The 27551-nt window shown below is 43.2% G+C and overlaps 1 protein-coding gene across 1 annotated transcript; it reads right to left on the minus strand.

Moving 5' to 3' along the window:
* Nucleotides 1-729: 729 nt before the first annotated feature.
* On the minus strand, nucleotides 730-26601 carry N4BP3 (NEDD4 binding protein 3). The gene is made up of 5 exons (XM_060240135.1): nucleotides 26362-26601; nucleotides 8169-8603; nucleotides 5778-6314; nucleotides 3198-3455; nucleotides 730-2261 (listed from the first exon to the last, which is right to left on the minus strand). The coding sequence occupies exons 2-5, from the start codon at nucleotides 8571-8573 to the stop codon at nucleotides 1692-1694; spliced, it is 1770 nt and encodes a 589-aa protein (XP_060096118.1). The 5' UTR covers nucleotides 8574-8603; nucleotides 26362-26601; the 3' UTR covers nucleotides 730-1691.
* Between the last annotated feature and the right edge of the window lie 950 nt (nucleotides 26602-27551).

Consider the following 27551-nt stretch of genomic DNA (forward strand, 5'->3'; position numbering starts at 1 on the left):
TTCTCCTTTGAACACAGGTACTAAATATTTATATCCTACTTTTCTCCCCCATGGGGTTATAGCAACTTACATCAATTCACCTCTCTTCCATTTTATCCTCACAACAGCCTTCTGAGATATGTTAGGCTGAGGGAGAGTGACTGGCCCAAGAACACCCAGCAAGCCTCTGTGGCAAAGTGAGGATTTGAACTTGAGTCTCCCAGATCCTAGTCTAACCACCACATCACATTGACCTGTGCATGCCCATGGAAGCCAGAAGGCTCTCAGCTTGAGGTTCTTACCTTAGATCTGCAAGAGCCACTAGTAGGAGAAAGATTTGCTTTGCATTCCAAAGGCTCCCCCCTCCTCGTTTGTTTTATTCTCTCTCTCTTTTGTATAGTAAACCACTTTGGGGGCCCTTTTTGGCGAAAAACAGGATATAAATAAATAACTTCCCCCATCTCAGAGCACTGCCACTATAGGATCCTATAGTCACTTTCCTTGTTTGGTTTAAAGATAGATGCATCCTAAAATCTCCCTTTCAACACTACCACCAGGCACAGAGCATTCTATCTTCTTGTTATATGCACAACCTCACATCTGGCTGATTGGCTTGTGCAAAATTGTAAGAACAGATTGCAGAGCAACTTTAGCTTGTATGTAATTTTTGTGAACATCCGTTAGGGTGTGAATGTGATGGCTTACAGTGCCAGGAGCAGACAGAGAAAGCAACAGCCATAGAAGCAGAAGTGTCAGACAGATTTTTATTCCAGGAGTTGCTAGGAAGAGCTTCTACTTTATGGCTCATAACTCTGGCTAGAACCTTCAAATCTGGAACTGGGACACAGACAGAAGGTGTCCACAGCCCCTATACTCATTCTCTCATTACCATGGAGAAACCAGCCCAACCACTCATGGCATCGTCCCATGGCCTTTGGGGTGGCTGAGCCCAAGAGTCTGGCCTTTCTGGAGTTTTTTTTGTAAAGTCTTATACTTGAGTTTCTCACATGTTCTGGAGACAAACACACAAAGATCTTCTCAGTCATTTACAATACAAGGCACACACAATCGGGTCACATTTGGAGCTCTAAAACTAGGCATAGTATGAAGACAAGCTAGATGAACAGAAAACAAAATTGTACAAGCTAGAGCTTATGCCAAGGTGGGTTCACTGTTAATTTTTCCTTCTTTGTACAACAGGTCAACTGTCAAGCTATGAAAGGACAGGGTGGTACAACCCCATACACATCCCTCATTGGTTTTCCCCAGCAAGTGTTATCGACGGTAGCCACAGCCATCAACAGTCATGACCATGCACATTCCTCAGTAACAAATATTCCATCCTGAAAGGTAGTGCCAATGTATGCACAAGAGAGGACACAGCAGGAAAGCATCCTGCGCTCCAAGACAGAAGACAACAGCCTATGTAGAAGAGCTAAGAGTACCAGATGTGATGCTGGGACTTTATGCCATGTATGGCAACAGTTTGCAAAATCCAAAATGCTAACGGTTACAGAAATGAAGGCCAGTGCCTATGTGTGTTTTGTGTGTGTAAAGTATCGTCAAGCTGCAGCTGACTTATGGCTACCCCATAGGTTACATCAGCCTCTTAGTTTAACAATTCCTGTACCAGAGCTCTATGGGCACATGATGCACTGCGGCCTCTCTGACCTTGCACATTCCCTGCACAGGGCCTCTACCATATAGTCTGTTCAGATCTTTGAGGACTCAACTCTCTCGATCCAAGGTGACTCTGAGTTGATACCTCTGGATTCAGCTTGAAGCTGCCGGAATTCACTGAGCTGTCTCTCCAGGGTCTGGTTCCGGTGATACATCTCCATGTAGCTGGCCTGAATCTCCCGCTGATAGCGCAGAACTTTCTCCTTTTCCTGTTGCCAGGTTTTTCGCTCCTGCTCAAAGTTTGCAGCCTGCAGCTGAGCCTGGCGCCTCTCCCGCAGCAGCTCTGCCCATAGCCACTCTGGGCCTTCTGCACTCTCTCCTTGCATTCCCCTGCATTTGGAGTCATCTGTTTCACACCCCAAAAAGTCCTGGCATGCTTGCATTGGGGAGTCCCTTGGTGGAAGGGGGGAACCATGTTCTGGCAAGGCTTGGAAAGAGTCCCCCAAATGCACCAGTTGTGAGTCCTTGACTTGCAGCTCTGTTCGGGCCTCCCGCAGCTGGGACTTCAAGCTGAAGATCTCACCTAGTTTCTGGGTCATCTCCTCCTGGGTATCTCGGATTTGCTGTTTGAGCAATGAAATTTCTGCAGTCTTCTGACAAACCTGCCAAAAGATTACATACAGGTGAGAATAGAGGACTAGACTAAAGAGGAAGAACTGATAAGCCACTGAAGGATCAAAAGTTGGGAAGCTGAAATATTTCTCAACACCAGAGTTGTGGCCACACTGAAGTCAATGAAACAACAATTATAATTCTGAGAAAAGAAAATAAATGGGGGAAAGGCTCAGAGGGGATTATACTGAAGGAAACTTTGCTATGGCTGTATTTGAAATCTGGCTCCTTAGCTGGGTAAGTCATGTGCAGCAGCCCCAGTCACTTTCCCAGTTACCCAATTAAGCTAATTAGCTAAAGCTAATCTTCACAAAGACACTAGGGAGTTCATTATCACTGGCATCCTGCCTGCACTCTTAGATGGGGGCAGTTTGAACATTAGCAGTCCTGTGCATAACCTCAAAAACTTTGTTGATAGGCAGAATACAATGGTCTTAAAGAAATATATTTTATGTTTAGGAGAAATCCACAACATGCAAAGGAGTTATTTAATAGAAAATTCTCTTATCTTTTCCCATTAATCTTTGTCCTGGGAATCTACAAAAGCATAGGTACATCTGTTTTAATCTAAGCATACAAATTATTTGTAACATTCCAACATGGATCTACTAAAAAATTTAAAAAGCTTCCCAAATTTTAATAACCTTGAACATTCCTGGAAGGCAGAAGAGGTCCACTTCCCTAATAAAAATCAAACCAATAAGGTAGAATGTCTGTGAAAATATTTTTTGTGTTCCTATGAAACATTTAAAGGAACTGAGAATATTCTATTAAAAATTCTGCATCTCATTGGCTTTGTTTGTTTGTGTTTGGTTCCCCACCCCAACCCTCCTTTTTGCTTGTAGAAGACACCAACAGCCGGAATCACAATGGAGTGATGCTAAGGGTGGGGTGCTGCTCCTTTTGCAAATCCTCTTCATCCTTACCTCCCACTTGGTCTCCTCCAACTTCGGACTGAGGCGCTCTGCCTGCTGCTGCCGTTGCCTCAGCTCTTCACATTGATTCTGTTGAAGCTCCAGCTCTTCTTGCAGCCGCTTCTTTTCCTGCTGCGCCTTATAGAGCTGCAGCTGAAGCGCCCGCTGGCTGCGCTGGGCCTGTTGTGTCACTTGCTGCAACTTGGCCACATACATCTGCTTCAGTTCATCCAGCTCCTCCATCCATAATCGTTGTTTGTCTTCAAACATCTATACAAACAAAAAAAGAAAATTATGGGAAGAGATATGAAGGTCAGGCTCAAGTGGAGAATCAAGAGTGTTACTCAGTGAGAGAGCCCTCCTGCCTAGGCTTGCCAGTCCCCAGGTCTGGGTGGGGGATCCCCCACGTTTTCAGGCTCCTCCCTGCTGCTGGCCAGTGGGGGAGGGGGAGAAGCCCCACCCTAACAGCCATCATGTGCCTTCAAACCTTGGCAGGTTTAGAAGAGGCTTGCAACTGTTTGTGTTTCTGAATGAGTATGTGTCGTTAAATTTTGCCAAGAGGAAAGCTCCAAGGGGGTGGGTCAGACAGAAACACGTTGCTCTCAGTCCCTCTGTTTGGTGGAAAACTCCACCACCTGGGCTATTCTTTCATTTTCTTGAAGAAGCTGGTTGAAATACAGCAGATAGTTATATTCAGCAATATGAATAAATTGCCAGTGAGATCACAAACATATGTGCTTGCTGACTGCATTTATTTTGGCTGTTTTGTGAAAGTGTGTGTGTTCACTTTCATATAGTGGAAGTTTAGCTTCTGGTGGATGAGAAAATTAAGATTGTATTCAGGGAACTACACTGCTGTATTTTTATTTTGGGGAATGGGAAAGTCTCCTGGTTCCACCCCCAAAGTACCCATATATTTTCTAAGCTGGACCTGGCAACCCTACTCCTACCCCATAAAGCACAAGCCTTTCATGGAAGGCTCATCCACTTCTCTCAGGAAAGGGCTACTGGATATCCAGTTTTGTGTGCTGAAGATCCTAGGCTTAATCCATGACATGCTTAAACAGCAGTATTTTAGACCGGACTAGGATAGAAGTACTATAGCCTGTTCAGAACAAGGGAGCTACTTATAATTAGCCTAGTTATATATATATATATATATATATATATGTGTGTGTGTGTGTGTGTGTGTGTGTGTGTGTGTGTGTGTGTGTGTGTATGTATGACGGATATGCCTGTGGAAAAGGTGCAGCTTTCTAATATTCATGTGGAGTTACTGCCCAGCTGTTCAAAGGTGGAGGAATAAAACAAAGGCTGAGATGACTGCAGGGGGAAGAATAATCAGAAGTCAAATTAAACCCAGGAACATAGTTCAAATCTGCAAAAATTTCACAGTCTGCCAATTGTCCTTTGACAGAAAGCACACATTGGTGGCAGCAGTAGCTTGGTATATAGTCCCAGACTATAACCTGTACAGTTCTTTCCTTCACCTGATTGTACTCCTCACATTAGCAAAAAAAGGGCTTTTAAAACAAAACAGAAAGAGCTATGAAGCATCATTAACCAGTGTTGTGTTAGCAATTTGGAATAGGACCTGGCAGACCCAAGATCAAACCTCCAGTCATGAAACTCATTTGGTAACCTTGAGCTGGTCACCTCTCTTAATCTCACCTACCTCACATGGGAGGAACAAGCATATATGCTGCCCTGAGTTCCTTGGAAGGAGAGGAAGATAAACACTGACAGACAAATGGGTAAATTGAAAGAATTTAGGGAATATGAATTACCACCAGGAATACAGGCTGGAATACTTTCAAAAATGCCTTTACTTGTGGCCACACATGACTTACATAGGTGTTGTGTGGGTAGACCAAATAGTAAGCATCTGTGAGCTAGTACCAAGTAGTAAACCTTTTAGGAAGGTTATTTTACAACATTACCTTCCTTTGTAAAGATTTGCCTGCAATAGTACAGCATACATTAGCACAAAGTGCAATTTGGCCTTAAAAAACCCCATCAATAACACACACACCGCTCTTCCCTCTCACACTCAGGTGACCATAAGCTACTCAAGGGAGTCACAGACATCTTCGCTTATGGAAATGCATTCCAGGGGCTCCACTGTGGATTATATACCACAAGACACTGAAGGGGGTTTAAGGCTTAGGCCAGCAGCAGGAGTCGTTCAGTACAAGAGTAGGACAAAAAGCAGACTAAGCTTACAAATATTTTTACTGAAAATGTTTCCTGGAGTAGAAGGCAGACACGGAGGAGGAGCCTGCCAACATTTTTACTAGCCCACCTGCCCGCACATGTCCATGATAGTAATTTGTAGTATACTGAAAGCCTGAAAAGGAGGGGGGGGACACACCAACTCTTTCAAATCCACAAAGCTTCCCTGCTTGGTTGCCTTGGGGCAGTTCTTATTCATCACAGACAGACAGGCAAATGGCTATTTATAAGTCTGGAGAAGCACAACACGGATGAAAGTGATGAAAATTAGGGATGGAGAGCTTTAGAAATGGAGGATAAAGCAGGAGCAGAAATGAGGAATGGGGAACTCGGTGATTGCTGTGTGGGAATTTCACTCACCTGTGCAAAGGGGTCATCGTTCACATTTAAGTTCCTCGTAAGCTGACGGAGTTCCATGCCCTTCTCACTCAGTCTGTCCTCAAGCTGCTTTACCACATCTTCCAGAGAGTATGTGGGCTCATAAGGAGGAGGTGGTTCGCCAGAACTCTGCAGCCGACTCAAGCTCTTGCAGGACGATGGTGCTTTCTCTACAGCCAAAGGATCTCGTGACCCTCGTGAGGCCCTGTCTAAGGAACCACCAATGTGATTGATGTGGCCTACAGAAGCACTAAACTGGCTTGGGATTGGTTTGAAGCGGGGGTTGTATGTAGGAAAGCTTTGGATGGAATTGGTGCCCTCGTCCAGACTGATGGTGTGTAGCAAATGACTGCGCAGCGGGCCACGCTGCGAGGAGTTCCCAGTGCTGCTCTGTGTCAACAGTGTATGCAGACTCCCATTGCTCTTTGACAGCTTCTGACCTTTAGATGACGACAATCCTTGCATGGACAACAAGCTCTTCCCAGACATGACCTTGAAGGCTGAGGGCCTGATCCGACACTGGAAAGCACAAAAGCCATTAGCAAATGTCTCAACTTAGCATTACTTAGTAGAGCAAGAGAGGGAGGAATCAATGTTCTAGAGTTGGAAGGGGCCTTATGGGCCATCTACTCCAGCTTCTTGCTCAATGCAGAAATTTTAAGCTAGAGCAGGGGTGGCCAAACTGTGGTTTGAGAGCCACACGTATTGTATGGCTCTTAAAGCCCCCACTGCCCTGTCAGCCTGGAGAAGGCATTTGTCTCTTTAAATCACTTATCCAAACCAAGCCAGACAGTGGCTTGGAGAATGCATTTAAATTTAAAGTTGCTTTCTTTTCACCTCTCTCTTTCCCATCTATTTGCTTTCCTGCCTTCCTGCCTGTCTTGTGGCTCTCAAACATCTGATGTTCATGTCTTGCGGCTCTCAAACATCTGAAGTTTGTTCTATGTGGCTCTGATGTTAAGCATGTTCGGCCTCCCCTGAGCTACAGCATTCCTCACAGATGGTTATCTATCATTTGCTTAAAAGGCTTCCATTGTGGTAGAGCCTCCTTATTACCTAATTCCATTATCAAATCATCCCTTCCATTAGGAATTTTAATGTTCAACTGAAATCTAACCTTCTGTAACTTAAACCCATTAGATCTAATCTTATCCTCTGGAGCAGCAAAGAATGCATCTTTGTGCTCTTCCATGTAATTCTCCTTCAGATCAACATGTTCCTGCCACAGGTTGTAAAACTGGCCTACTCATCCCATGTCTGTTCCCCCCAACTTATATCAACCTCTTTCAGCTGCTGAAATTAGCACAAAACTTGCTAAAGCTGAGATGGCCACATTCTTTGAAATGGGAGGCTGGAAACTGGGCTGCGGGCCCAATCCCACCCTCTGAAGTAGTTTACCAGAAATAATCCCATCTCTAGAGTGAAGAAGTTGGAGAACTGCCTCAACATAAAAAAAGAAGACATCCCAGAGGCAATAGTATTTCTCATGTTGAAAGAGACAGAAGCTGTGCATTGTGCACTTGTGACAACTTTAATGCCACTACATCTTGCTGCCTAGCCAAGAGCATCATGATGGACGCTGTTTTTAGCCAGGTGACGACCAACTCAGCCCTGTAGGCACTGAACACAGAGTGTTACATACAGATACAGATATGCCACAGAGTCCTCAGTATCCTGCAAAGGTCTGGGTAGTCTCTATTTCAGTGCCAGAGAGGCAGCTGGTCAGCACACAAGTAGCCCACACCGCTCAAGCGAACTGCATTAAGTTTGATGTGTACTACTCCTCAGGACTTACTCACGAAGCAATGTGATACACATACTAAACACAGCATAGTGGAGTCACACATTGCTTCTGAGTCTGCCAGTCAGTCTTCAGTACTGGAATAGAAAAACACCCCTAGGGTCCACTGCAGTGACAGGCTCTCCCATCAGCACTGGGAATGCCAAGCAGCAACTCGCTTCAAAGTGACCGTTTGTACAGAGCTATTGATTCAAGTGATGCTTGCTGGAGCAGAAGCATGTGAAGGTCTACCTTTGGGCTAGTACAAGTACCAGGGACTATGGCTGTAGACCACATATGCTGGAGGGATTGTCTGTCAGACCAGCCTGCCGTAGCTAGTTTATCTGTTCTTTTCCCACTGCTCTAATGCAATTCTAGGACATAGGGCTGCTCCAGCACACCATCAAACATTGCTGGACTTCCTGTGTAGCTAGAGACTTTATGCTTTAATAAGCCCAGAAATGCTATACAGCTACTACATATAGTCAGAATAGATCAATGGGAAAATAGCAAAAATACACCTTGTCCATATTTCATCACTCTATTAAACAATGCTCCCTCCATTCCTATTTCCAAACCACCATCTCCCTCACCTTATCAAAGCGTCCACGTTCAGGCAGAGAGCTTTTGGAAAAATCTGCCCCACGTTGATTGTCCCGGAAATACCGCTCAGGAGACTGATTTTCCCGGTCACTCTCATAATCCCGTTTAAAGCCTCCACCAGATGACTGGTGCTTCTTCTCAGCCCGAGTGTCTCTCTTTCCTCCATGCAAATAGCCAAAGACTTCACGCTGTGACACTCCTTTCCGGAGCAACCCATCTGGCTGGCGCATCCCTCGCAGACTTCCCAGTGTAGCTGCCGAGAAATCTTGCTTCTCCACCAGGCTGCCCACACTGCCCATGTTGTAGTCGTTGTCAGGCTCAGAGTCCAGAGAATAAGGTTCAGAGAGACAACTGCTGGGGTCACAGGTCACATGAAAGGCCTGTGCTGTTGCCATGGAGATTTACAGACAAGCGGAATTCCAGCGCTGTCAAAAGAAGTCAAATACACACTCACAAAAAAAGTTATTATTTCCTTCCACCAGTCCTTGAGAAGATCTGGCTAAAAACCTCCCCCAATCAATTCCTGGCAGTGAAACTGTGTCACCAGTCAATGCTACCCACCATCCTAGGAAAGCAAGCAGTCCTCCTTAACCTCAAGTCCTGACAGCTGAAATCACCAGCATAAGGGCACTGTTATTGCAATGCATGAAAGCTAACTGGGCCTTGCTTCTGAATCTCCCTCATGGTTTAAGCCACCCAGCCAAAACTGAATCCAAGTGCAGAAGATGTCAGTAAAAGCAACTCCTAGCAGGAAGCTGCAATACACCCAAGCCCTGCTCCCAACAAAAGCCAAAATAAGTTGCTCACTTCCCATGACCAGCTGATTCCCATATCCATCTCCTCTCCCTTCTTCAGGCAACTAGGCATAAAACCAAAATAAATGCATAATAGGAGGCCAAAAAGGAGCTTCCAGGCTTGCATTACTTATACAACCACTGGGTCCTCTCTATTCAAGTCCCATATAAAGGTCATTTCCCTGTCTTTAATCCCAAAACAGTTATTGGGCTGCTCTAGATAGGGAGACAAATTTTCTGTTCCTTGACATGGGCTCCAATTGTTGATGATGATAATCAGAACACTAGATTTTTTGCAGTAAGATTCACATCTGGGTCGAGGCGGCTCGGCGGTACTGATGCTGTTAGACCTGTCGGCTGCGTTCGATATAGTCGACCATCAGTTGCTAGCCCACCACCTCGCCGACACGGATTCAGGGGCTAGCCTTACAGTGGCTTTCCTCTTTCCTATACGGTCACATCAGAGACACCAGCTTAATTGCTATGTGCCTCAGGGGGCAATTTTATCCCCAATGTTGTTTAACATCTACATGTGACCCCTTGCACAGATTGTCCGGAGGTAACAGCTGGGTTGCCATCACTACGCTGATGACACCCAGCTCTATCTACTGATGGACGGCCGATCTGACAATGTCCCAGAAAGCCTAGATCAGGTGTTGAAAGTCGTGGCTGGTTGGCTTAAGGTGAGCCGACTGAAGCTGAACCCGACGAAGACAGAGGTCCTTTGCCTGAGTTGCGATGGCCTGGGCAGGGAAATCCCCCTACCAACTTTTGACAGGGTGCCACTGACAATGGCGTCCAAGGTCAGATGCTCGGGGGTGCTATTGGAGGCCTTCCCTGATGATGGAGGCCCAGATAGCAGCAACTGCGAAATCCACCTTTTTTCACCTTAGGTGGGCGAAACAGTTGGTTCCTTTCCTTGACCGTAGCGACCTGGCAACTGTGATTCATGCAACAGTCACCTTGAGATTGGACTATTGTAATGCCCTCAACTTGGGGCTGCCTTTGTCGTGAACCCGGAAACTTCAGCTAGTGCAGAAACTTCAGCTAGTAGCAGCTGCTAGGCTGCTACTGGGGTGGCTCAAGTGGGAGCACATACAGCCAGCACTGTAGGAACTGCACTGGCTACCAATAGTGTATTGGATTCATTACAAAGTGCTGGTTATTACCTTTAAAGCCCTATATGGCCGAGGACCCATTTACTGTCCCCACATGTTCCCCAGAGAGTGCTGAGATCTGGATCTCAACATCTCCTAGTGATCCCCAGGCTGAAGGAGGCGAGACTGTTGACCACCAGGGATTGGGCCTTTTCAGTGGCAGCCCCCTCCTGGTGGAATCAATTGCCAAAAGAGGTTTGGGCCTTGCAGGACCGCACTCAGTTCCGCAAGGCCTATAAGACCATTCTCTTCCGGCAAGCCTTCAGTCGACCATAGGAGAATTCTGGAACAACTGTCGTCCTGAGAATGAGTAACATACAATTTGTAGCACCAACTGTATATTGCTTTTAATTTATATTGTTTAATGGTTTTATTGATTTTATGATTGCAATCATAGTATACTATGATCTGATGTAAGCCGCCCTGAGCCCGCCTTGCCAGGGAGGGCGGGGTATAAATCAAATTAAACATAAACAAACAAATGTAGTACTCTGCCACTGTTGTCTTTTGTGGTTGAACTGGCAAGTCAGAATGAGGCAGAAGTGCTGGGCCAGACATTGATAGTCATACAATGATAAGTAATGAAGACACTCTCCAGGATTCAGCCTTGGTTTTCTACTATCTTGTGAGGATGACAATGGCATTGCAATCCCACCTTCTAAAGGACTTTATTTTAGCTACAACCCAGTTAAGTATCAGATTGATGCTCAGCTAAACAGACTGAAGAGGAAAGCATCCAGATTATATCTTTTCCATTTCAGTTCCACTGCTCTGATTTCAAAGTCTCTTGCTGTTGTTTTTTTTTTTTAAATCCCACACAGAGAGATCCTAAATCTGGGGAATGAGATGTTTTTGCTATGACATAACTATTACAGAATAGTTCCAGAAATTATGAAGAACTCAGTTGCTACCCTGGCCTACATCACACAGCATGGACACAAGCTATCCCAGTCACTACACATAAATACAAGAAGATGCTGTGTAATCTTATGATTATAGAACACACTTTCTCTACATTCATTGAAACAACAACATCTACTGCGCCTTGAATGGAACAGGATAAACTTGTGACTTCCACAGCTCAGAATTATTGCCAGCCTACTATATGTTTTCTAGGATGAAGCCCGGACAAATACTAGATCAAAATGCCAGTAAAACTAACAGAGCAAGTAATGTGAATTGTTATCAAAGATTTCAGGTTTTCACGGCTGGTAACATCATTAGGGTTTGTAGAATCTTTCGGGCTCAAGTGCCGTGTTCTACTGGAGAAAGTTTTTCTTCCAGACGTTTTGTTCTCAGCTGCGGAGAACATCCTCAGTGGCGTTGCAGCGCAGCCGGAGCAGGCACTCTGACCTTGGCTGCTGTGCATTGAGTGAGGCAGCAGTCCCTCACTCAATGCACAGCAGCCAAGAAGGTCAGAGCGCCTGCTCCGGCTGCAACTCCACTGAGGATGTTCTCCGCAGCTGAGAACAAAACGTCTGGAAGAAAAACTTTCTCCAGTAGAACACGGCACTTGAGCCCGAAAGATTCTACAAACCCTAATGTGAATTGTTGTTTGGCTACAGCCTTCCCCCTTTGCCATGCCATGAGCCTGGTCCCCAACTTCAGTGAGCTTGAGTGCGCTTATGGAATTTTGAGAAAGGGTTCCATCCCAACATGGTTGCCATAGAGGGGCTTAATACATTTTAACAAAGTTTCAAGTAAATGTTGAGTGCGCAAACTTAAGTTTTCATAGGGGGCCAAGAAGACTTTCAATTAGTTATGTATCTGCCCGATCTTACGAGTATTTTCACTTCTTATAGTAGGAGTCCCTCCCTTGTTCTTTTCTGCTACTGCTGAAGCTGTTCAAGCAAGTACATGCCCCCCCTTAACAAAAGCCAAGAAAGCCAAGCTGTATTCCAGTGCCCGCTACCTTTTAAGCTGCAACTGCAGCCTAAATGTCATGGAAAGTGGCTAGGGAAGAAAAAGAGGGAAGCCACATGAAAGGTGACAAAGGAAGAGTTGAAATGAATGGCACAAAGAAGAACACAGAGACATATGGAATTTGAAAGGGAATGTGCAAGGATTGTGGAAAGGGCCAGGAAGCAGGACAATGTCCTGGGGACTGCTGCCATAAGGGATAACCGTCCACTACATCTCTCTAGGAAAAGGCTTAACTGTTTGGTGAGAGAAAGCAGCCTGAGTAAGAACTGAAATATGTTTCCTGGCACCAGTTCATTCTAATAAAGCAGAGTTTCCCTTCAGTAGGTAATGTTCCAGGCAGCTAAACTGGAAACAGATGCTAACAACATGAGAAGGGGACACACGAGGAGGAAATAGGAATGGGTCATTGGGACACAAAAAGGATAGCACTGCACCATTTCCTGAGCAGGTGTGAAAGTTAGCAATACTCAGCACTGCTAGGAGGGTGCTGTAAGTTGCTATTTCCAGGTTAAAGACAGACATGGCCCTTTCCTCTCTCTTGCCAGAACTCTTTGGAGAACAAACCATTGTCAAAGTGTTGAGTTTAGGAGCCCAGGGCATAGGGTCTAACATTATATTGCTCTTCTTTCCCTCTTAGGAGATAAATTAGCCATGTTCTACAATGAACTTGCAGCATGAACAGGGTTAAGTGGCAAGATGGTCCCCACTACAGAGAGCAGCTAGTTCACACAAGAAGCACCTTGAGGGATATTTTTATTCAAGATGCTAAGAAATTAATTTCCGTGTTACAAAATGGGAATTTCTATTGTTACCAAATGAGGGTTCATTTTCTGAATCGCACTAAGAAGCAAAAATACTAACTCCTTGTATTGCAGAGCATTTTCAAAATCTCTGCTTTAAAGGAGCTTGTAAGATAATGGATTGGATCCTGCACAGAATTTCTGCAGGCATAAGGACTTCTGCCCACAAAGTATGACTTTTGCAGTTGCCTCATCCCTCAGTGGCCTGAAATGTTCCTGAAATCCTGCTCAAGGGAAAAGAGACCCTAAAGATTTCAAGGGACACTTTGGGCTGCAACAGGATGGAGGAGTCACAAAAGTCATACCCTGTGGGTGGAATAGGCTTCCCAGTCCACCAGTCCCAGCGGGTGAACCCCCCCGGTTTTCCAGACCCCACCCCGCCCACAGCCAGCTGGCTGGCAGGGGAAGCCCTGTGCCCACAGCCACCATGTGCAAACACCTTGTGTTTTAAAATGTGCATGTGTGTGCCTTTAGATATGAGCAGGAAGTGAAAGCTGCATCAGGAGGGGCCAGCAGCAGGGGGTGTGTGTGAGAAAGAGTGAAAGAGAGAGAGCAATCCCTCTCCTTGCTTTGCTTTCTTTTCAGATGTCTTTGTATATGCACCAGAGCCAGTAAGAGTGTGTATGAGAGAGAGTGAGTGTGAGTTTGTGTGTGTGAGAGAGAGATAGAGACCACAGTCTCTGTGCTTGTTTTGGATTTGTTTCAGATATCTTTTTATAGGAACCTGCTTATGGTATGGAGGAAAACTCCACCTCTCTTTTCATTTGCCTGTGTTACTCTGAAGAAGTTGGTTGGAAATACAGTAGCTCCTGTGTATAAAGCAAAAGTGTGTGCTTGCAAACTCTGTTAATTTTGGCTAGTTTGTTAATACGTGTTTACTTTCATTTACTAGAATTGTAGCTGCTGGGGGCAACGAAATTAAGACTATTCAGGGGAATTGCACTGCTGTGTTTTTATTTATTTTAGGGAATTAAGAACATAAGAACATAAGAGAAGCCATGTTAGATCAGGCCAATGGCCCATCCAGTCCAACATTCTGTGTCACACAGCGGCCAAATATATATATATATATATATATATATATATATATATATATACACACACACACACACACACTGTGGCTAATAGCCACTGATGGACCTCTGCTCCATATTTTTATCTAACCCCTTCTTGAAGGTGGCTATGCTTGTGGATGCCATCACCTCCTGTGGCAGTGAATTCCACATGTTAATCACCCTTTGGGTGAAGAAGTACTTCCTTTTATCCGTTTTAACCTGTCTGCTCAGCAATTTCATCGAATGCCCACGAGTTCTTGTATTGTGAGAAAGGGAGAAAAGTACTTCTTTCTCTACTTTCTCCATCCCATGCATTATCTTGTAAACTTCTATCATGTCACCCCTCAGTCGACGTTTCTCCAAGCTAAAGAGCCCTAAGCGTTTCAACCTTTCTTCATAGGGAAGGTGTTCCAGCCCTTTAATCATTTTAGTTGCCCTTTTCTGAACTTTCTCCAATGCTATAATATCCTTTTTGAGGTGCGGCGACCAGAACTGCACACAGTACTCCAAATGAGACCGCACCATCGATTTATACAGAGGCATTATGATACTGGCTGATTTGTTTTCAATTCCCTTCCTAATAATTCCCAGCATGGCGTTGGCCTTTTTTATTGCAAACGCACACTGTCTTGACATTTTCAGTGAATTATCTACCATGACCCCAAAAATTAGAAAGTCTCCTGGCTCCACCCCCAAAGTCCTCAGGTATTTTCTGAGTTAGACTTGGCAACCCTAGTGTGGAAGTTCTTATGCCTGCAGAAACACTGCACAAGATACAAAGCAATTACTCTAAGGTTTGTATGGAGCAATTAATTATTAGCTAACTAACTAGCCCAAAGTTTTTGGTCAGGACAATTCCATAAGAAGCCAGATTATTATAAAGAGCTTTGCCAAAGTGCACACACACACATTTAAAAAGTCAGTGGTCATGCTGGGAACATTCCATCCAACAGAAGCCAATAATCCTGTTCTAGTCATGTCAAGTAGCCAGGCTCAAGGCAGTCCCAAAGGGGAAGGTTGCCATGGCAGCAGTCCTCCACACAGCTTAATGTTCCCACACACAGTGATAACATAGTCTATACTAAGTATGCCCATGGTAGAGAGCCAGCCCAGTTTTAGAAGATGTTGTTACAAAAGAGTAAGAGCTGTTCACTTTTGCTCCACATATCTGGATCTTCAATCCATGGTAGGGATGGTAGCAAAAGATTATAAGGGCTGCGATCACACACATTAAATAATGCACTTTCAATCCACTTTCAGTGCCATTTCCAAATGGACTTTACTGCAGGAACTAGCAAAATCCATTTGGAAAATGTATTGAAAGTGTATTATTTAGTGTGTGTGATCGCAGCCTATGATTCCATTCCAGTAGCAGCAGTGGCAGGTTAGGATGGGTATTTCACTATATGTCCTAGGGGAGCTGATGACCCAGATTTCTACACACTGCCAAGCCCCACTGGCTCTTGGAGCTTCCCTGGCTTAGAGAGGGGAGTTACATCCCAAGAAGTTGCCCTGACTTCTAACACTGTGTACAATTGTAATGTATATAAACAATGATGAAAATGATTCTATTTTAATTGCTGCTACACATACAGACATTGAGAAAGACCTGTTTGCCAACTCTGGCCCTGTCCTGTCATTGCCATTCACAGGATCCAAGTTTCTTTTCTCAACAGCCAATCATGTACAGTCTTCAGAGAAATGAAAGGAGAAGAGAGGATCCATACTCTGCTTTTAGCTGTGGGAGTCTTGTGTGAAGACAGCTGAAAATAGGAACTTTTGTGTGACTGGACTGAAGTTTCTTGTTCAGGACACATCTGAGCAGTGACACTCTGTATGCAAGTTTATCCATGGCCTTCTACTTCTACTAGGACAGAGGACTGCCCCATTAGATCGCCATCTCTTTCTCTAGTCTTTTTGTCTTTAATTTGCTTTATGCAGATATAGCTGAGCTGCCTCCTTTGCTTCTTTTTCATTCCATTCAGTCATACCCTAAAGGATGTTGGCTTTTTTTCCTTTTCTTTGCCATCAAGTTGTAGCCAACTTGTGGCAACTCTGTAGGGTTTTCAAGGTGAAAAATATTCAGAAATGGTTTGACATTGCCTGCTTCTGCATAGTGACTCTGGATTTCCTTGGTGGTCTCTCATCCAAATACTAACCAAGGCCAACCCCGCTTAGCTTCCAAGGAGATTGAGCTAGCCCAGACTATCCAGGTGAGGGTAAAGGACATGCCTATTAATCAGGGCTTTTTTTGTAGCAGGAACTCCTTTGCATATTAGGCCATATACCCCTGATGTAGCCAATCCTCCTAGAGTTTCCAGTAGGTCCTATACAAAGAGCCCTGTAAGCTCTTGGAGGATTGGCTACATCAGGAGGGTGTAGCCTAATTTGCAAAGGAGTTCCTGATACAAAAAAAGCCCTGCTATTAATTATATATAATATCACATTCCTTAGGATGTCTTTGTGGTATTTGTATAACCACTTTTCCTACATCACTGGAAGGATAGGCTCTATCATACTCAAGTGCCTCTTCTTCACGCTTCAGCAGTTATCTTCCCTTCTGTTTCTTCGCTGGTTTTCCTTCTTCCCAAACTAACTTTATGCATTCATCCCTAAAACAAGGCCTCAGGTTTCCTTTCTCCCACTTTTGCCTCTGGGCCATGCTACACATCCATACAGAGTCATAACTCAAATAAATGTGTTTTCATACACTTCTTTAGTTCTAAATTCATTCTTCTTTCCTGGCTTATGATAACACACATAATGGGATAAAGAGTTTTTGGTGCAGTATGGGAACCCTTAGAAGCAAGTGCAATATAGTGGTTAGAGTGCTGGATTCATGTCTTCACTTTGCTAAGAAATTCGCAGAGTGTTATTAGACATCTCTCTTTCTCTGTCTGACCTACTCCTAGGATTGTTGTGGAGATAAAGTGGGAGAGGAGAAGACTGTTGTATGCTTCTTTAGCTCCTTGCAAGAAGGGGAGGATTAAAATGCATTAATAGAAAGCAGCCTGGTGAGAGAACACACTCAATTTAACAAGCAGTTCGGGTCCTGTGGGGAAAAGTCTGACACATAAAATTGTGGCAACATTAGAATAGGGTAGATGACAGAGAAAGGAATCCACAAGAAAAGAAAGTGATATAGAATATGCACTGAATGACAGTTTGCCACAGCATTAATACTTTCATAAACTCAATCTTGGGGGAAAGAGTTGTTTATGGTCTTTTCTTTCTCATAACATGAAAACAAATGGCCTTTAAGAGAAACCTAGTTAATTCCAACATTATTAAAGGAAACTCTCTTCCACATTCTTTCTAACTGATCTATGAACATCTCTGCCATAGGTTATATTTGGGGCTTAACCAAGATTTAAAGTTAAAATTGGACAGCTCTATAAATGGTGAGTAGAGCAAGAATAATTGGTGTTGCATTGCTAGAAGAATATAAATATTTCATACCCCAGGGCTAAGTTCCATCCTATTATGGGATAATGGGGGTTCTGCCTTTCTGAGGCACATCATCTCAGACTGTGCACCATACATTACTTCTGTACCTCCCTTTGAAACCCTAGAGGCTGTTATGGTCAGAGACAAGAGTCCAAACTAAAGTGACTGGCCTTATGCAGATAATATCTGTGCTAAGAAAAGAATCAGGGCTAGTAAATAGTTCCCTGCTATTAGAGACCTTCTGCCCTAACCACAGGCGCCACTCTCATCATAACTAAAATCTGATTTTGTCATATAATTCACTGAAACTGGTATCTCCTTTTAAGATCTACATATATGAATATGGTATATGTATTTGCAGGAGTAGGCCAAAGAACTGAGCATATCTGTGGTCTAATAAAGCAGAAAAGACAGATTCTAGATAGTGTTTACAAGTGAACAGGGTTATGACAAGCAGTGGAGCATGAAAGGCAGGTAAATGAATCAGGATCAAAACTAAGACAGTCCCTCCCATAAGTCATTCCAGGCATCACTTTCTTAATTGTTTGAATAGTACCCATGCTATTAAAAAAATATATACAATTTGCACATCATTTTCCATGTGCCCAAGTACTGAATGCTAGTTTTACACTTTGCTGTTTCATCTCTCTATACATATTGTGCAGCTTTGGGCATTACGCAGTCCAAGAAGTTAAATAACTCACTTGTGCACACTCTTTTCAAAGCTTCTATGTAGCACCTAAAGCTGTCTGCAGTTTAGGGTCCAGAAGCATGGCATAGGCCAGGCATACACAAACTAAGTACAATAGTAAAGATCATGGAAGTTATAGGGGGGCAAGGTCCAAGTGGAATGAATCACATGCAAGAGAATATAGTAAGTAAGCAACTAATTACACTACATTCAAGAGGCACATACAACATTGGATATGAAGGAATGTTCTTGCTCAGTGGTCAACAGGATGTAAGAAGAGCCCTGTTCAATTAGACCAATGGTCCATCTTACTTAGCATCCTGTTTCTTACGATGACTGACCAACTCCCAGTAGGACAACAAGTAAGAGGACAGAGGCCAAAGCTTTTCCATTTTGTTGACCACCCAGCAATGATGTTCAGAGGTATATTAACTCTGAACATGGAGGTTCCATTTAACAACCATTGAGAAAGTGATGCCTGGAATGTCTTATGGGAGGGACTGACCAATTTGGAAATTCCACCTTCATCCTTCAAAATATCCACCTCCAAGATTCTCAGAGGTTTGAACAGGCCAATTTTTTTTACTCCTCCCCTTTTAAAAACTGGCACTCAGCTGCTCTCCAGATCCCATGTGCCTGGAGCGGTTTCAGTCCTCATCAGACCAGGTTTTTTTTCCAGGGGGGAGGGGAAATTAATTTTAAAAAGTCATTTTCTTCATACCTAGGGAGTCCCCTGAGTATGTAGAGACCTCCTACCTTGTCTGTGGGTGGCCCAGTTTTGCTGATTCATCATCCACAGCCTTATTATCTCCCAGGAATTTCCCTCATCCCTTTTAAAGACATTTTGCTAATGGCCATCATTGTATCCTGTGGCCATGTGTTCTGCAGATAAATTATACAATATATGAAGAAGTATTTTCTTTTTATTGGGTGTCCCCAAGGGAAAAGGAGAAAGGGAGACTCTCTCTCTCCATTACATATAATTTGATAAACATTGATCATGAATTTAAAAAAACCCTTTAGGGAAAGAGTTTCAACATTCCAGTTACCCTTTCCTACACCTTTTCCAGCTCTATATTCTTTCTGAGGTGGGCGACCAGAACAGTATTCCAAATGCAACTGCACCACAGATCTATACAAGAGCACAAACTTCCTGTCACCAAAGGTTGAAAACTATATACCTGAATGGCACAATACTTGGATCACAAAACTCTTGATCTCTCTCCTGAGAAAGTGAACCTTTTAAAACAAAAAAGTCTATAGGTTTCAGGGCATGTAAAAATACTGCAGCCAGCACAACTTTGGGTTCCACTCCCTTTTCACCCACGTATTAGTGTAAGTTCTTTAAAGTAGTAATCTGCCAGTGTACCCATAAGCCTGGGTTTCTAAAGTCTCGGAGGCAGAGCCTGAGATGATGAGTTAACGGTGGGCCATCTAATACTTGTATCCAAAGGCCACTTCAGACTATATGCTTTCCCAGCACAGAAACACTTCTATGTAGGAATAAGCACAATATCTGCATATTATGTACAATAACTTCACCCTTCTATATTTTGCTGCATTTATATACAGCATTTATAAACATTGGGTAGTCATGCCAATATCAACTCCCCATGATGCTCTCATTGCACATACATGCACGGGAGAACCGCACACTCTTGGCACCACAAAGATCCTCTGGCTTTCAGGATTTCAGTGGCATGGGTGAATCAGAGTCTCTAAATTAAAGCATGTTTTTCCCAGGAACTTTTAAAAGGAAGTAGCCTGGCAGCTTAAGAGTTCTTTTGTGTGGCCCTTCAAAGCTTCTCACTCCCATGGTCATTAGTAATAACCCATGTCTGCTGAATAATAAACCAAGATTCTCAAAATCTCCGTCACAATGCAGGCTTCTCTGGTATCTCAATCAAAAGCCCAAGGAAGGTCATTAGCCCATCTCCTGGCCATTGTCAGTAAGTCCAAATAATGCTGGCCACCCAGGCTAGTTCCATCATCTGCAACTGGACACATCTTCATTACATCACCTAGGTACTCCTCTCTGGTAACTCTGTTACAACAGAATGTTTGAACTGTCTATATGACAACTCATACCCTGATTCTTGATCCAATGGGGTCTTGGATTCTAAAGCTGCACGACATTATAGTGCAACACACCAGTGGGCAGCAGGATCCTGCACTTTTTCCCCAATGTCATTGCAGATCCTAGTTCTGCACCAAATGTAGCCAATAGCAGTGTTTCTCCTATCTTTGTCTAGGTTAATCCAAGCACATACGAAAGGCATGCAAATCCCTCTATTTTTGTAGCTGGTTCTGCTGCTGCTCGTATCACAGAACTAATGGTAGTTGGTTCTGTTCCTGAACTTTCATCCATCACCACGAGTATGAAATCACTGGACTTCTTCAAAGCAGGCAGAGTATGTTTTTTGTTCTCCTATTCTGCTTCCCTTCCCAAATTTGACCCTCCACATTCTCCTACCATCTCTCATCCCTTAGCTTTTCCATTTGCCATTGTCCGCCAGTCTGTCCTACTGTCAGCCAGCTTTTCTGTAGCATCCTCCCACTAACTGTTCTTCCTGTCTCATCTGGAAATCCTTCCCTATTTATTCCACTGCAACGTTTAGTCCCTCTTTGAGCAACTCACCACCTATCTCTTCTCTTTGCACTGCTTTTTCTGGACTAGCCAAGTGGGAGAACACAATCTGGTTTAAACGCCATTTAGCTTAAAGTAATACAACTGAACACTAGGACTGTGCAAAAGTAGATATCGTCATAGTATTGTTACATTACCATTGTATTGTTGCTACTGAACAGCTCAGTCTTGCTGCACTATTAATATTATTAATTATTATTATTAATAGTGCACTACTGCTCCCCCACTTTCTATTCTGTATCTTAGCAGAGTAATAAAGTTACTTGCTAGATAAACATCTGTCTCCCTTCCTTCTTTTCTTCCCTGGGAGATTTATTGCATTAGGCTGGGAACTGTGTACACAATGATTCCTTTTCACCACAGGACTTATGTTCTAGTTCTTCATGTGTAGGGGACACTCTTCACATGATAGCCCTGAAAAAGCAGACAGAAGGAAATAGCTACTGTTTCCTGTATCGTTCTCATTCTAAAAATAGCAATTTTACAGGAAGCAGCTTGTGACACCCCCAGGCAAGTAGGGCTGACTATGTTCAGAGCATCCAAGGTCAGAAGCAAACCCCAGACATTCCTTTGAGTATGAGTATTCTCAGACTTGGCTCCACACTGATCAGTTCCCTTTCAGAAAGAGAAGACACACATTTAAACAACTATTCAAACACTTGACAGAGGTTTCACAGACACCCAAATCCATTCATAATGGTGCTTGTGTGCACATGTCCTCCTGACCCCAATAGCCCTGACTGTCCTGAAAACTCCCTTCAGAACGAAAAAGACACCACATACGCCAGATACTTGTCCTTAATTGTAACACAACTGTCATAAAAACATCATTTTCTACAACCAGAATTCTACAGCTTTGCTTTTTTGACCTATACCATTCAGAATTTCAGGATGAAGAAGACTAAGATGGTGTATAATGTATATAACTTCAGGTATACACATCTACGTGGCTAATTAAAAAAAAACCTACAGAAGAGGAAAATGCTGCTTTGAAACCCCACAGAATTCTGTAAAAGCCAAAAAGTCTTTGGGGTCATAACATATGAAACTGCATTATACTGAAAAGATCAAAAGTCTAGTAGCACCTCAAAGACTAACAACATTTGTGGCAGTTATGGGCTTTCGTGAGTCACTGCAAGCAGTGACAGCTCATACCCTGCCACAAATTTTCTTAGTCTTTAAGATGTTGCTGAACTCTTGCTCTCTTTTCTGCTGCTATAGACAGACTAACACAGCTATCCATCTTGCATTATACTGAGTCAGTCAGATCACAGGCTTTTATAGCCAAGTATTGTATAGTCTATTCTGACTGACAGTCACCCTCCAAGATCTTGTAGAGGATCCTGAGATCTTTTCTGATTGCAGATGCCAGGAACTGAACATGGAACCATCTTCATGCAAGATATTTATTCTACTACTATTGACTTATGCTCCATCCTCCGATGTTATGCTTACAGAATATCACACAGAATCTAATGCTTCTGAGTTTCTAAAAAAGCAAAGCTTTTCTTTTAAAATAATGTTTTGAGAATGTAGAGACAGATTTGAAGGAGTAGAAGCAATAAGTGCCAGCAACCCAGGGGATGAGTAAGTATGGAGCTTGTGTGTAATGCATGACCTTTAGTTATGTTCTTTTCGGCCATCCATATTTTGCAGTCCTTCACCAAAGACATTTTAAATACTGCAAGAAACCAGATCTCAGATAAAGCACACAAACTATACAATTTCTCCCTAAATTAAGATGTTTTCATGTAATTGATTAGTAGAATATATTCTTGACTATCAATACCATGCTTATGATCCAGGCTCAGGGTGACACAGCCTAATCCCTGCCATTATATCCACTTTGGAGATAAAAAGGAAAACAGTAAAATATCAATTCATTGCTAAAATGCCTATAGCACAGCACATCAAAACCATTCTTACAGGGGGGAAATGTCAATCCCCTTAATGAGTGCGTAAAGTGCCATCAAACTGCAGCTGAGATATGGTGACTCCAGCAAGGAGTTTTCAAGATAAATGAGAAATAAAGATGGTTTGCCATTGGCTTCCTCTACAGAGTCTTCTCAAGAACCAACCTTGCTTTAGCTTCCAAAATCTGAAAAGATCAAACTATACCATGCTGCCTTCCCTCTCTTCTGTCTGTAACTTACTTGCTGTTATAATACATCAGATCATATGACAAGGCCAAAGCAAATGGATGTGTCTTGGTTTCTCCGATAATTTCTTGTGGAAGCAGAAAGGCAATCTCCTAAAACCCACACACACTCAAGCATTATGAAGCTCTTATTTGAGTTTATAGCCCTACAAACTTAGCTTGGGATTATCTTGCCAAGACTAAGTATCAAATAAACCTTCAGCCTCTGTTGTTCCACGAATATTCTAGAGCCATTTTTGTAAATACATACCAAATAGAAACGGGCTGAGATTAAGGAAATACCTTGACATGAGCCATCCAAAAGGTGTGCGATTTATGGTAATGAAACAAATGTTTTTTCTGAACCTAAGCCAATTTCATTTCTGCTCTGGGTTATAGTACTAAGAATTTGCTTGCAACACTGCTTGATGATCTGATTAATCGGTATATTTGGGGCTGGGAATTTCCCCCCAGTGATCAGTGAGCCTGATGCTTTGATGTTCCCTTGCAGTGTGGGGCTTGGCTTGCAGTATGAATCATCTCAATCTATTTTTGCAGTGCACCCACTCTTTGCTTCAGGCGCAATGTGGCCTGGCTGTATAGACTGATCTAAGGGGTGGGGCTAGAGGTATGTTTACAAGGGGTAGGCGTATGTTTACTGGTGGACAGATGTTCTTTGCCGCACTACATGACCTTGCTGTTCCCTCCAGCCCAATGTATCAATACCATTGATAATAAGAAATTTAGACTAGTTTGTGGCAACATACTTATTGGACTATTGGTACAAGCCAACGGAACCCAAGGGGGTGTGGTAGATGCCTATCACCTGTTCTGGATTTTTCTTATGGAATTCTTTAGGGCTTCATCTTGTCTCTTCAACCACATATGTGGCTTGTTGAGTGAAGATGTGAAAACAGGTGTCTTCAGTGCACTGATAATACTCAGCTCAATTTCTTTTCCAGGTCCTATTGTCTGGAACAAGTTAATAGAAGCAGAATCCAGACAACACAAAGAATAATTGTCAGACAGAGCAGACACCTGCCAAAGATGGAAGTTCTCCCTTTGCAGATTACTAGTGTGCACAGCCTTGGCATGCTTCTGAATCCATTGTGGCACCTAAGCAGTAGCTAAATTTCCACCCCCCCCCAAAAAAATCCATTTGAACAGAAAGATGCCATACTTTCACTTCTTTTCAGACAGGCCAATCACCATTCATATCTTCGTCACTTCCTGTCTAACTACTGTACTGCACTTCATGTAGGGGGGCTACCTTTGAAGACTACATAGAGACTACAGCAGGTATGAAATGGAATGGGTTATCCCAGACATGGTGGGCAAGCAATGGAGCCACTTTCACAAGTGTTGCACAAGTTTATATCACTTACTGTGATACAATTAGCATTAATGATTTTCAGCTATACAATCCTAAATGATGTTAATGGCACTTTGTTCCTCGTGTTCCATCATGAGCCCTACAACTGACAAAAATTATCTTGCATTCATATATCACTAAGGATACAAATGAAACCACTCTTTGCAGATGGTAACAGAGGGTGTGAAATTCATTTTCTCAGAAGGTTTATCAGACCCTTGGCTGGATGTATTCTGAATGAGTCAAAGTTAGGCTTTTAAGATTAAAAAACTGGCTAGTATTTAGTGGCTGACATTAAGTAAGCAAGAAGCTCACCGTATTCTACAATATTTATATTTTAAAAATGCATTGTTACTGATCCTGAGCCTCTGGGATAGAGCAGGATATGAGCTAAAATAAAAAGGGAGATGTGCAGCGTCCCAGATGAGCAAGTCAGGATGTACGCTTACCTTGTTACTTATGAAGCACAAAAGTAAAACCTGTAACGACAAGTTTTGAAGGGGATCACACACAAAAAATGAGGCCAGGAATCCAAGCTAATCATCGGTTAATGTGAGACACTACTGTGTGATTAAGTGCAAAGAGCTCTTCTGGGGGAGAACAAAAAATTGTCCTAGGATTTTTCACACTCTTTAAGGGTAGTCTCTTTTAACAAGAAGACTAAGAGCATACAAGAAAGAGAGCAGACTCAAGTGTTTGCTTTATTCTAGTGAACCATCCTGATGCTTCATGGTTGTGTAACAGGAGCCTATGGGTAGAATTCACTGTCCTGTGTCATGAAAGAGGCCATATGGAATAAAATGGCACTCGTCATGGTTCCTTGTGAATAACAAAGACCACAGGAAAAAGTGGAAGAAGCGGAGGAAGGCATTACATACACAGCCAGCATACACACAGCAGAAGATTCCAGATTAATTTAGTAAGAATAACAACAGCCGCACCTCAGTTCCATGCAGACAGCTGCCTTATTTATTTATTTAATTAATTCAATTTTTAGCCTGCCCTTCCTGTAGAACAGGCTAAAGTGGATTCTGGTTTGCAAACTGCACATAACATTTTTTTTTTTTTTAGTTTATCCCCTTACCATTTTTAACCATTTTGATTTAAAGTCCGAAAGAGTTAAAGGGACTATAAAGGTATCCTTAATTCACACTAATGATTTTGGTTCCCCCCTCTGTTGAAACCATACTCCACTAAAGCAGCTTTCAACTGGGGTGGGGGAACAACTCCTAGATCATATTTTTTTCACACTCATGTGATATCAATAAGGAAATCTGTTTAACCCTAAAGGTGTGGCAAACTCATTCACTGGGGGTAAATTATCAGGGTGTTTGACAGCAAGAGAATATGTAATGCCACTAGCTCAGTTTCTTACTTGATAAACCCAAAGGGGAAAAAGAGAGAGCGCGCAGGCAGGCAAACACACACATAAAAACTATGTGTTCCGGTTTATCCAGATCTACAACTAATTAGAAAACTATCCCTGAATGAATGTCACAATATTAAGTTCTCTAGGAGGCAACCTCTGCATGAATTGAAGTTCTCCAGCAAATCGGTTACCATTTCATATGCCAAATCTTTTTATTGCGTAGACCCTTTACTACGCAGTTTCAATAAAGGATCCCCTTCATAAGGAAAAAAAAAGTCTTCTCCCAACCCAGCCTCATAATTTAAATCTGACTCTTGGTTCTCTCTTGCTCTTAGATACTTAACTTCTGCTGGGTTGAAAGTCTGCTAACTAGCCGACTTCTTCGCCATCTCAAGACGCGACGGCGCGCCTTCGCCCGATCGCCTAAAGCTGCACTGCTACCAGGTATGTCTCCTTCACTAGTAGAGCAAACCTTGATTTCGAGATTTTCCTCCCAACAATATATATCATCCGTCACTCTATGCTAGTCCGGGACCGTAGAGAACCCCACTCAGCCCATCCCGGGCCACCGCGCTGCTTGGGGCAGCGTTTGGAGACGAGCCAGAAACCACGTGCGAAAAATAAGGGGACTCAGTCGACTCTGGCGCAGGGTTTGGGAAAGGGGAAAAGAAATGCTGGTGCCTGAAAAGAGCCGGGAACAAAAAACTACCCAGCCGGCTGGATAGATCCCAACAGAAGTAGGACCCAACAACGCTTCCTAGAGGAGTGAGTCAGTCCCAGTTTTGACTCACCATGTTTGCTGCTTACAGCCCCGATCTCCAGACAGACCAGATTAGATTCAGCTCTTCTCTTGCCGCCTGCAGCCCCTGAGTAAAGCTTTCCTTCCCTCGCTGAGATTTGAACACCCCAGTGCAGTGCACGGAGCCCGAGAGTCCCTGGCTGCGCCGCTGGGGAGGAGACAAAATCCGGTCTGGATGTGTTCGGCATCTGCGCCAACCCACGTCTTAAGAAAAGGCCGTGCCTCTGTGCTCAGGATATCAGTAAAGCACGGCCTGGAGTTTGTGTTCTCTCAGACCAATCGTCGGAGCCAAGGTCGAGAGAGCAGGGAAGGCTGCACCCTATCAGTTTATTTCACTATCCGTTTACCCTGGATGTAGCCCCACTTTCTCAAGTGAGACTAGAGCAGTCAACCAAATTGTCCCCTGGGAGCAAGAAATATTACAGTCCCTGGACAGATGAGTTCAGTGCTGTTGAATTTACAGAAAACATTTATGTGTATTTTTATTTTATTTAGATTACTTATGGTCCACCTTTCTCACTGATACTCAAGGCAGATTACACATGGCAAGTCAATACAATTAAACTGGACAGGATTTACAATGCAATGGGGTTTGGATTGCAGAAAGCTGACCCAGAAGAACTCAGTTAGGAGCATGATACTGCAAGGGGAGGGGGAATGGTTTAAATTAAAAATTGGAAATTGCTTTTCTCATTTAAAAATTAGCACTTTGAACATCTATAAGGACAAGGTTTAAATATGGTTCATTTCTGGGATGAATCTGTGGTGTGAATGACCTTGTTTTCCAGATTTTAATTTTAAAAATTCATGATTTAATTTTGTGCAGCACACAGCATGACAAAAGAGTTCTATAAGGTGAGGCGCCCTTTGAGAAAATGAATATCATCTATGAATCTTGGTCCTTTGCTCAGCTTTTATACTTCAGGATGAAAAGCTTTGCTAACTTAACTTGCTGTTCTAAATCTTCATCTCACCATCTGTAACGTGGGAATAAAGTTACGCTAAGGGTAATGAAGCTCTCTTCTCATTCTTACAACAGCCCTAACCTGGATGGCCCAGGTGAGCCTGATATTGTCAGAGCCAGGTCAGTATTGTGTTGGGAGACCACCAAGGAAGGCCAGGGTCACTACATGGTGTCAGGCAACAGCAAACCACCCCTGAATGTCTCTTGAATATACACTA

The sequence above is a fragment of the Heteronotia binoei genome, chromosome 5, assembly GCF_032191835.1.
Source record: "Heteronotia binoei isolate CCM8104 ecotype False Entrance Well chromosome 5, APGP_CSIRO_Hbin_v1, whole genome shotgun sequence".
Classification (NCBI taxonomy): domain Eukaryota; kingdom Metazoa; phylum Chordata; class Lepidosauria; order Squamata; family Gekkonidae; genus Heteronotia; species Heteronotia binoei.

Bases quoted from the DNA above. Each gene is read 5' to 3' on its own strand.
- N4BP3 (XM_060240135.1), bottom strand. From the start codon at position 8,573: ATGGCAACAGCACAGGCCTTTCATGTGACCTGTGACCCCAGCAGTTGT. The intron at 6,315-8,168 runs GTGAGGGAGATG...TGTGCTTTCCAG, and splicing joins AACGTGGACGCTTTGATAAG to TGTCGGATCAGGCCCTCAGC. The intron at 3,456-5,777 runs GTGAGTGAAATT...TTGTTTGTATAG, and splicing joins ACGATGACCCCTTTGCACAG to ATGTTTGAAGACAAACAACG.